General features: G+C 54.1%; 1 protein-coding gene across 3 annotated transcripts in view; it reads right to left on the bottom strand.

Moving 5' to 3' along the window:
* Positions 1-1244: 1244 nt before the first annotated feature.
* Positions 1245-11092, bottom strand: part of Dnajb12 (DnaJ heat shock protein family (Hsp40) member B12) — a 19313-nt gene continuing 9465 nt past the window's right edge. The window contains exons 2-9 of one of the 3 annotated variants that reach the window (XM_028776875.1): positions 10254-10434; positions 9428-9573; positions 7714-7899; positions 7554-7633; positions 6149-6258; positions 4765-4937; positions 3986-4137; positions 1245-3003 (exon numbers count right to left, since the gene is read on the bottom strand). In XM_028776875.1, coding sequence (XP_028632708.1) covers positions 4016-4137; positions 4765-4937; positions 6149-6258; positions 7554-7633; positions 7714-7899; positions 9428-9573; positions 10254-10434 — 998 coding nt within the window. In that variant the 3' untranslated portion in view covers positions 1245-3003; positions 3986-4015. The remainder of the gene's footprint in view (positions 3004-3985; positions 4138-4764; positions 4938-6148; positions 6259-7553; positions 7634-7713; positions 7900-9427; positions 9574-10253; positions 10435-11092) is intronic. The other 2 variants (XM_028776873.1, XM_028776874.1) reach the window with 2 other exon arrangements.

Here is an 11092-nt window from a genome sequence, read left to right as displayed (position 1 = left end):
AGTCATAATCCTTAGAATTACCAAGATAGCAGATACATGGTTTCTACCTGTAATTTCTGGCAATTGGGAGGCAGAGACAGGAGGGTCATTATTGTAAACTGAAAGCTAGCCTGATCTACAGAATGAGTTCCAGGCCAGCCAAGGAGATATATATAGCGTGAGGCTCACAGACTCTAAATCAAACCAAACCCAACCCACATGGTCATGTCAAACACAGTAAATCTGATTTCAGTGAATGTCTGCAGAATGATCATTTTGCTAGACTCCAAACATGCAAACACACAGCTTCCAGAAGACCCTTGGGTCACCAACTCTGAGAAAGGGCTGACTTCACTGCCATAAGGTATGAGGTCTGATAGGGAATTCTGAGCTGCTCCTGAACCGGTGTCAAATGTTGGCACTCTGCACACCTGGCCCAGACAGCTAGGTGACGTGACTGTCTGGCAAAAATCAGGCCAGGTGCATGTTCCTGGTCTCACGGAGGCCCTCCTGCTCCAGACCGGAGCAGTGCAGGTCAAGGAGATGGCAGGCAGGTTTCTGAGGCCCAGGCAGCTTTTCCTGCCACCTGACAGTGGGGAGGAGCATCCTGCTCAAAGCTGCTTTTCTGCTGCAGATGGATGACATCCCACCCTTTCTGGCTCACTGAGCTCTTTTAGTCAGTCAGGGAGGGTGGAGGGCAGGAAGCTGGCTACCCCTCTGCCAAGTGTAGCTAACAAGTGGCAGCTTGCAGGCCGGGGCAGGCTGCGGTGACCCTGCTCGGGGACAGCCAATGAGCTCCCGGGCTCTAGTGGCACCACCAGGCAGCCCGCCTGCCTTTGGCTGGCGTGCTGGCGGGAGGGGCCTGGGCCCGCCACTCAGGGCTGCTGGCCCTGTCTCCGGGAGGCCGGGCAGATCTGCTGCTGGCTCACCCTGAGCCCCAGGCTGCCTCAGTGTTAGCTTTCCCTGTCTCCCAGGGAGAGGAGGCTGTGGCTGGCAGATAGTGGTCCAGAGATGACAAGACCCACTTGGGAATCCCCCCCACTCCCACCAAGTCCCAGTGACAGGGTGTGGGCAGGTCCCCATCTAGGGCTGGTATCTGGAGACACCACATCCTGTATCCCCACAGCCATCTGAGCTCCATACCCTTTGTTCGGAGGGTCAGGCCTGTCACTTGAGAGCTCTTGAGGCACAGGCTGGGTGGTGTCAATAGCAGCTGGTGGGTGCTCCGTGTCCCGTCCTGTTGAACGCAGACCCACCACTGCCAATCACATAATAAACATATATTTATAGATGTACAGTATCAGAATTCTAATTCAAGAAATACAGCTTCTCAGGGGATCCCTTAGGATCTATGTTCTTATTGCACATGGCTCAGCCCCTCTGGGAACAGCTACCAGGACCGGACAGTTGGGGTGGTAGGAGGCAGAGCACCAGGCCACTGTGTGTGGGGTACTCTGGCCTGCATCCAGTTATTATCATCTCTCTAGGCCAGGGTGGCCACTTCATTGCAGGGTGGGACTTTGTTTAAAAAAAAGATTTTACAATTCCTAACCAAACTTCCTTTCCCAGCGAGCATCCCATTTGTTTGGGGGTTGTATTTAAAAAAAAGAGAGAGAGAGAGACACCCTGGGGGACAGTTACCACCTCTGGGCTGGCAGCTTGGGGAAGTAAGGCGCTGGAAGTCAGCAGGTGCAACGGCACACCCACGGCCATAGGACAATTAGGGGAAGCAAGGCCCATTATAAACGTGGGAGGAGATTAAACCCTCCTCCTTCCCCTGGCAGCAGCGGCTGTTTTGAGAAAAAGCCTCATCTGAAGGGGGAAGCCATTCTAGTTGTGGTGGAGTCTTCATCCAGTGAGTAGGGCCAGGGGGCCCCCCCCCGCAGTGAAGACAGGCGCTCCCTCCCGGCACTGGCTCGCCACACGCTGGGTCGCACTCAGGCCCTGGCTTAGCTCTTAGAGGGAGAGCCTTCTGGAGTCCTTGGTGTGCAACTCAGAGAAAACCTGTTGGCAATGGTGGAGCTGTGCCCTGTGGCACCTGTAAGGCAAACCCACCTGGGGACTTGGGTGGGGAAGAGGTATGGGTAGGGGGGTGGCTGCAGGGCTCCTGGGCATGAGGGCAGAGCCCACCTGAGGCTGGCCAAGGAGGAGGCAGCGGGAGGCGCTGGCCTCATCCCAGTAGGCCTTGTCTGGGATCTCTGCTATGGCCCAGGACTCAGCAGCTATCTCCAGGGGCACCATTCCCTGCCCCCAGCTCGCTCCCCCTACCTTAACCATAAGCCTGGAGGCCTCTGGAAGTTTCTATGGATTTATACCACCATGATTACTGCTGCCATCAGTCAGGCTGGGGCTAAGGGCGACACTAACAGTATCTGATTTGACTTTCCATATGCTGTCAGCTACGGCTACTGTCTAGCTTTTGAAAACCAGGCTGCCTTCCCAAACAGGCCTCGTTTTCTAAAATATGGAGCAAGTCAGCTGAACATCTTAACCCAGTCCCTGCATAGTTTTAAAAAGACTTTATATATATATATATCTTTATATATGTCTATTTACATATAAATAGATATATATACATACGTACGCATTTCTAAGTTATGTTCTCTGGAATTCTCTCCTCTCTGTTCCTTGGCCCATGCCTCTGCCTGGTTTCTCCTGTGAGTGACTGGTGGCAGCTCCAGGGAGGGGGAGGAGAGACAGTGGGGCGTCCCCTCCCCCAGTCCTTCCCCACAGACATTTGCTGCAAGTTTTACATTCTACTTTCGTTGCCATGGTTTCGGTATCCTAGGAGCCAGTGATGCGGAGCTTCTTGCCAGCCCTGGGAGAGGAGGAAGCAGCCCCAGGCAGGCTTTCTGTCTGTCCTCAGAGCTTTCTGCATTCACTGGCCGAGAGAGGACGGTTGTGCGGTGTTCGGCCTCCAGTTCCATTTTAATTTTTTCTGTGTATGTCTTTCCTTAAATATACAGTCCATCACCTTGGCTGGCTCAGTGTGTGTCACCAAAAATTCTCCAGGGATTTCATAGTCTGGGGAGAAGAGGGAAATAGTTAGGTGAGTGGTTGTAGTTGGCACCTCCAGCTCAGCCCCACAATCCAGCAGCTGGCCCTGCCCGATCCCTCTGCAGTGTGATGACTGCCCCAGAGCTGACACTAGCTAGCGAGTGGCCTTGAAACAGTCGGTGGCTGGCTCTATGACAGGGGACACAGGCAGAGGAGGGGGAGGACAGGGTACCAATACAAAGAACTTCTGGCTCTGCCCACACTCCTCTGGGCTTAAGCCAGGCTCCCCACTCTGGGTACTGGGCTCTGAGCCCATTACCCACATGCAAGGGAAGGGGTGGAGGGGGAGGGGTGTCTGTTAATAGCAACTTTCACTTTTCCCCACCTCTCCAGTGCTCAGGAGCTGCTTCTGACCCTGAACTTGTGACTTTTTGTTCCCTTCTTCAAGACCACAGGAGAGATGCCTGGGCGAGGCCGGATGCCCGTGGTTTCCTGACTCCCAGGTGTGGAGCACTGGGGTGAGGGCCTCAGATCCCACCAGAGAGGGAGTGGTCAGGGCTCACAGACCCCTCCTGTCTGCTGATGGGCTGGTTCATCTTGCTCCATTTCTTCCTTCCTGGGAGGATGGTCTCCTCCTGTCCACTAACTCCCCATGGGTTTCCTGACTTCAGTGGGATACTGTGTGTGACCCAGTTATGTGTGAATGCACAGGCAACAAAAGCCAGGCTTGCGAAAGGGCTGCGGTGGTTTGATTATTGGAATAGGTTGAGGAAGCACAGGTCCTCACTTGGCCTGGCTTCTGCCCCCCTCCCCTCCCCCGGAACCATTGCAGCCCTGGAGAGGGGAAGGGATGATAGGGCTGGGGGACTACTTCATCTCTGGAGGTTGGAAGTGTCAGGATGGTGATGAAGAGTCTCTGCCATCATCACTAGATCGGCCCCCTCCCTCCTCTGCTCATGACCAAGGCCAAGGCTGCCAGGAGCAGCAAGGAAGCGGTCCTGGGTCATACTTGGACCTGGGTGGTGTGGCTGGCCCAGAACTATCCATGCAGGGAGGCTTGCACCTCTGACAGCCGATTGCAACTCGGGGTGCCCATCTTCTGTGCTCTGTGGTACATGTCTGTGTCACCAAAGTAGCGGGCTCGGTACAGCAAGCCTTCCTCTGCAAAGAAACAGGGCGAGGTCAGAGCCCCAGGCACTTGTGGCATTTACCTGTCCGAGTCCATGGGGAAACAGGAAGACAGGACCAGGGGTTGGGGCAGAGCTGGCTTCCCAGGACAGGACAGAAAGTCAGGACTGTGGTCTTATAGACAGACCTGGTACATGACCAGTGTGTGGCTAGGGGCTTGCAATCTGTCTCCAACACACTTGCCTCTAGCACCAGTGACACACGAGGACCTTAACGCAATCGTCAAATGGCCCTGGGTTTGCAGCTCAGGGGAACCCAGGAGTGGAGTTCAGGTCTTGGCAGGGAGGTAACAGGCACAGGGCAGTGCCAGGTGTTGTGGTCCACAAAGCACCAAAGAAGGGTTTTTCTATTCTCAAGGATGGTTCCTGGCTACCCTTCTCCAACCACCACTACCTCCCTCTTCCCACGTGTGCAAGAACACCAGTATATCCACAGGTACACATGCTTGAACACACACACACACACAATTAATGTACCTGTCTGCATGTACATACACACATACACAGCAATGCATACATATGCATACACACATAAGTAGTTGCACATACAACTATCAAAGCACACATATGCATACACACATGCACACACACATACACTCACTCTGTTGCTTTTCCTTCCAGCAGTTGTTCCGGAGGTTGGCGATATAATCGTCTTCCACATTCCGTTCAACTGTCTTGAGGCTGGAGCCTGTGTACTCTTCAGAGAAAGTGTCTGCCACGTAGTAGGAGACCTTCAGGTGGTCAGTGACTCGCTTGTGGATATGGCCCACGGACCTGACCAGAAACACACCAGGCACAGAGTAGGCAGCTGGAAGGGTTGATGGCCCCACGGTAGAAGTGCCACTCGGGCCACAGGAGCAGCGGGTTCCCTTCTGCACTGCAGCGGGGACTCATTGCCTCCCTAAAATGAAGGCCTGCAGCAAAGACAGAGCACCCCAGAGCAGGAATAGCTCAGCCTATGTCAACCCCTCCTTTAGGGACTCTGCGGAGAAGGGGGCAGGTGGGGAGAGAGAGAAGCCCCTTCTGAAGAGAAGCCCTGGTAGGCTCTGCCTTCCCTGACGCTAAGCTTGCAGTTGCTGCGGGCCTCAAGTGATGAGCCTCAGGTCAGAAGGAGGGAACAGAGCTGTGTCTCTCCCAGCATGGTACATCAGCGTGAGTTAGTCATTCATTCCCAACCCCACAATAAAAGAAAACCCAAAAAGGAACAAAATGTCAGGAAGAGAATGCAGCCACAAGACCTGCAGGCAGCAGAAGTCATAGCGCCCAACAGGAGTCCCGCCCCTCAAAGCTGAGGTCTGTATCTCTCTAGCTGCAGGAGAGCTTAGCAGGGCAGCTGTGGGAGCAGAAGCCAAGTCTGCCCCCTGCTGGCTGAGGGAGCCTGCTGGGTCCTCAGGCAGCAGCAGGCCAAGGGATTGGAGCTGGGGGTTTGCACTAGCAGAAGCTAGTCCCCACTGTTCCAGGCCCTGGGAAAAGAGAGGCCCTGCTACCTCAGAGGGTCAACTAACTCACCCGAGTCAACCACTGGCAGCTGAGCTTGGCATCCCCTCAGCAAACCCTGCTCAGCACTTCACTGAGCTGGACGCCTCACACGGGTCACTCATTAGCTCCTACTAGTAGGTGGATGCTATTGTTCCCATTTTACAGATCAGGGACCCAAGGTTACATAACTTATCTGGAGTTACAGCTTTCAATGCAGAAGCTGGGGTACAAAGCCACCCTCCCCAGCTGACTAAACGCTGTTCTTTCTTAGGGCTTCAAACAGACTTTAAGAGCAGAGGGCATCTCGCTGTCAGCAAAGGTGGGGACAGTCGTGGGGAGTCATGTTTCTGAAATCACGTAGGACAGTGTATGTGGGTCGCCTTAAGGAAAGGCCTGGAGCTTCATCTGTATTTTCTGAGGGGGTCTATAATCCTCCAAAGTCTAAGGGGCTCCGCTCAGGGGCAGTTGCTAGATCACAGAGGGCCTGGCCTGGGGCACACACTCACGGTCTCGGGCTCAGGCTGTAGGGGGGACTGGACACCATGAGCTGGCTGAGCGCCGACACGAGGATAAGGATGAGGATGGGCATCAGCTGGACGAATACTCCTAGGCCGCCCTGGAGGGAAGAGCGAGAGCAGCGGTCAGAGCCCCGGATGGTACTTGTGCGGCTGGGACAGCCTCCCTTTCCTCTCTAGGGTAGAAGCGCCTCCGTCTGACAGCTTTTCCAGACAAAGCAACCACCGTGGAGCACATGTGTGTGAACGTAAGAGAGGCAGGCGGGGAGACAGACTCTCACATCCACAGCTTTTTGAATTTTGAGCCACACAAAATATTCTGTGGAGAGAAAAGCATCTACTTAAAGGGCTGGGATGTAGTCTGTGGTATGAAGCTTTTCTAGTACCCACAGGGCCTTGGGTGTGATTCTTAGAACAAAGACAGGACAACCAGAAATAAATTCATTACACAATCTGATTTTACATCCTTCTGTATGTTAGATGTAAAGATACAGTAATCCCAGCGCTGAGGAGTCAGGGACGGACAATGGTTGGACTTCTAGACTTGCCAAGGTCTCACAGACAACTGTCTCAATGAGAAGCAGTGTTGAGGGGGGTTGGGGGTGGTGGTGGGAAGAGGCATGCCTTTAATCCCAGCACTCTGGAGTTCCAGACATAGCAAGTTCTAGGCCAACCAGAGCTATATAGTGAGACCCTGTCTCAAAAACCAAAGCCAAGCCCACCCGCAACAACGCGGTGTGCTAGGTGTTATGCTAGGTCACTCAAGCATAACCTCAGTATTGGGAGGTGGAAGTAGGGCTTCAAGGTTGTTTTCAGCTTTGGGTAAATCCAAGGAGAGGGAGGAAGGAAGGAGGAAGAGGAAGGAAGAGAGTGGAAGGGAGATGGGGAGGAAGGGAGAAAGAAGGAGGGGGGAGGGCAAGTGTGCGTAAGTACGTCTCTATGTTCAATGCTCTTCACTGCTGGTTGGCAGTGTTGATCCGTGGCTTTGCAAATGTGTCTGAAGCCCTGCTGGCTATACAGCTTTTCCCACTTTTCTAGAAGGCTGGATGCCCACGCAAAGGCCCCTTTTTTCCTCTCATCATGTCTTAACTCTCCATTGCTCAGAAAATGTTACGTCAGTCTTAAGAACAAATGGACTCCATACAAGCTGTTCACACTAGAAGCTGCCTGGAGAAGAGGTTTTGTTGTATACCCCCAACAGAAGCCAAAGCATCATGCAACACGGAGTGTGGTGCCCTCTGGTGTCCCTAGGCAGAATGGCACAGGGAAGGAGCAAAGATGGCTCCTTGGCTTCAGAACGCTGAGGGTATTAAGTGGATCAAGAGTCCTTCCTCCTCTTCCTTTGGGGCCCACGCCCTGGGGGCCCTGGTGTGCTGCTCATTCCCTGGTAACTCACATCACCCTGGTTGTCTCTGCGGTCTTGCCTCTGCTGGTAGGTGTATCGCATTCGGCCATTGCTGTAGACGTGGACGTTACCTGAAACATGGAAGTAGAGTCAATGGCTTCGTCAGTCAGACCCCAGCACCACTGTTAAGGAGATCTGGCTGTGGACTTACTGGAAGGAAAGCCACCACCAAAGAACATGTTAAAGAGGTCTTCCGGGGAGATGTCGGCTTCAAAACCTCGGTGGAAGTCCCCGTGGCTGTGGCCGTGGCGGGCAGCCTGGCTCTTGTCATCACCAAACTGGTCGTACTGTTTCCTTTTCTCCGGGTTGCTGAGTACAGCATATGCTGTGCCGATGGCTGCAAGGGGAGAAACAGGCCTTAACACAGCCAAGAGCTTGCTTCTTTCAGGGCTCAGGGAAGTGGGGACTTAGGGGGAGAGGGAGTTTCCCTGTTGGGCAGGTCATCAAGAGCACCCCGAGGCAAGGCTGAAGTCTGGGCTGGGAGGATGCTCTTCCCTTTTCTGAGTCAGGGTCCCTGCTACAGTGCCTCAACTGACAGAATGGTCCAGGAGCTTGCCCAGGTTGCCCTCCGCTCTTTATCCTCCTGCCTCCACACTGGGGTTGTAGGCTCGGGTTGTAGGCATGAGCCTACACAGCTGCTTCAGGTGTGTCCTGTCTAGGTTCTTTCACTGGTATTACAGAAATGCCCCTTGCACACGGTCATCTCATGGGGTGCCCAAGGAGACAGTGTAATACAACCCTAAAGTCACACTGAGACCCAAAATAATGGACACACGAGGCCCTAGTTGTAACCAGGAGAGCGGAGGACACTACTGGGAAGGCACAACTCCCTGGTTGCTGGTGGTGACTCCCCTGTGTCTGTGTGTGGCCAGGATGAGTCTGCTGTCCCCAGGGCCCAGGCCTCAGCTGCTGTTTTCTATCTGGTGCTAGGGCCTCCTCACCAGAGCTCCCAGGGCAGAGAGCTACTGCCTCCCAGGGCCTAGATCTCCTATGCTCCCCTGGCTCACAACAGTGGGCTGCACACTAGTTCCAGGGCTGGGAGCCCCTGGGAGGGAGGACGGAATCTTCTTCCATCTGACAAGGCCTTTCCATTCTGCCACAGGCTTCCTACTCAACTGTACAACACAGCTCCTAGTCACCACGCTATTCCCCAAAGCGAACAGTACCCAGGGACCAAGAAAACACAAGGCCCAGCAACAGAGGGCAGGCATGGAGGCAGTGCACATGAGTACCAGAGAAAGGGAAGATGGAAATCTAAATGCATAAAGAATGGCTTATGATTCTGGCCAGAGGTGACACACACACTCCACAGATCAGCAGGCTGTAAGATCACAAGTCTCTTTGTTCCTAGTACAGGCCTGGGGCAGGCTGTGGGAAGTGGGAAGCTGGCAGCTCGTTCTGAAGGCACCCTCCTAGTATAGGGTCCCCTGCCACACAGTACAGGGACGGCTGCTGCGAGTCAGAATTCTGCCTCTGGCCTAGGTGCTGCTGACCCTGGGGAAATCACTAGAATGCCTCTGGCTCCTCGACTGTAACCCAGAAAATGAAGAGGAGGGAGGCGGCTCTGTGTGAGAGCTGCTAGTTTACACGGCTAGGGGTGGCTACTGGAACGTTCTCAGAGAACAGCTCTCTACAGTTACACTGGAGACCACACTCTTCTGGCCCCATCTCCTGAGAAGGGTGCCTTGGGCCTGCATTTTAAGACAGGAGATAAAAACACCAAGATGTCTGGGTATAGTGGCGTGCATCTTTAGTCCCAGCATTTTGGAGGCAGAGGATCTATCTCTGTGAGTTCCAGGACAGCCCATTCTACATAAAGATACAAACTAACAAACAAAACCACGAACACCCCAGGGCTGCCTTACCTTTGAAAGCTTCGGTGGCCCCAGGCGCATGGTTCTTGTCTGGGTGGAACTTGAGGGCCAGTTTGCGGTAGGCCTTCTTCAGGTCCTCGTCTGAGGCACTTCTGCTTACCCCAAGGATCTCATAGTAATCTTTACACTGCTTGACCCTGGAACAGGGGGAAGAGGATGATAGGGGGCCTGAGGGGAGGTGTGGGAACAAACCGCGTGAGGCACACAGCTCCTGGCAGGGGTGGGAGACCAGACCTGGGTCAGCTGGCTAACTTGAAGGGCGAGGGAGCCCCATGGAGGGCTGGGCAGGGGCTGCCAGAAACACCAGGAACACCCAGGACATGATGGGGTGGCTTGCCAGGAGGCGTTAGCTTGATCTTAGAGGGATTCTGAGGCTAACTGGTGGAGAAAGGATGGCTGGGTGGGCCTAGTCTGGAATGGTCCTGGATGGTGGTGTCAAGTCTGGGAGAGCTTCATTTTGCAGGGCTGAATCTCCCCCCATCCCCCTGCGGTGACATAGCTCTGCCTTTGCCTCTTGGCCACAGGCTCTGGTCTGAAAAGGTCTTTGTTAGAGTGGGGGTGGGGGTAGACTCTGGAGGGGAAGATGGTGGTGTCTTTGTGTGACAAACAGAGCAGTGGGAGGCTGCTAGGGCTGGTGGTCTCCAGGCTGCAGTGTCAGCAGGTGTGGTGGGTGGGCAGTGAGGTCCTGGCTCCCACCCTGTGGGAAATGAAGCTGGCCCATCTCCAACTTCCAAGACCCTTCTAGTCCACTGGATGAAGTGAGAGGCTTCCCTGACCCTCCCCTGTTCCTGTCCCTGCCCCCCCCCACCACCCCTACCTTTTCACAGCAGCCACCTGCTCTGAGGTATAGCCCTTGGTGCTCTCTCCTCCTCCGGCCTCGCCGTTGGCTGAGGGGGTTTCGGTCCCGCCTGCCTTCTTGTTGGTGGTATGGGTTGTGTCTGTGGGTTGAGGCTGATCGCCGGCAGTCTGTGGTTTTTGGTTGAGGGACTCGATCAGAGCTGCAAGGTAAAAGGAGCCACTGAGGGATCTGCTTGCCACGTCCACGACCCTGGCGCTCCACTCTGCACCCTGCTCCCCTCCACCCCGACTTTGGCCTGTTATTTTAGGAGCCTGACTTCTCAGGAATAGGAAGATTATAGCTTTTAAAATATAACCAATATTAATTTGATTATCAAACTCACTAATTCATGGAACTGAAGTAATAATTGCCTTCCTTCCTTTCAGACTTTCTGCTTATATACGCATTCATTTTCTTTCTTAACAAGTTATAGGGAGAAGCACCTGTCAGCTGGCATGCTTGCTAGCATGCCCCGAGCCCAGCACTACGACATCAAGTGCCATGGTGACACACACTTTAGCCCAGTTCTTACAAGTCTGGCTCAGGTCTCCCTCCACTCCATGGGCCAGCCGAGGCGTGTGAGAGCTGGGTGTGGAGGTGTGCACCTTTGATTCAAGAACTCCGGAGGGAAAGGAATCTAAGTTTTAGGCCAGCCTGGAGAGCACTTCGAGTTCTAGGCCAGCCCAGCTGACAGGTTAGAGACAGAACTTAACTGTCTCCTCCACTCCTCACCACAAAGCAACACAGGAGGCCCTGGGGAGATTGGCTCTGCAGGAAAATGAGCTTGACCCCTAGATTCCAAATGGTAGAAGAGAGAG

This window comes from Grammomys surdaster, unplaced genomic scaffold (assembly GCF_004785775.1).
Source record: "Grammomys surdaster isolate TR1022 unplaced genomic scaffold, NIH_TR_1.0 273, whole genome shotgun sequence".
NCBI lineage: Eukaryota > Metazoa > Chordata > Mammalia > Rodentia > Muridae > Grammomys > Grammomys surdaster.
This window is presented reverse-complemented; position numbering and strand designations above follow the sequence as displayed.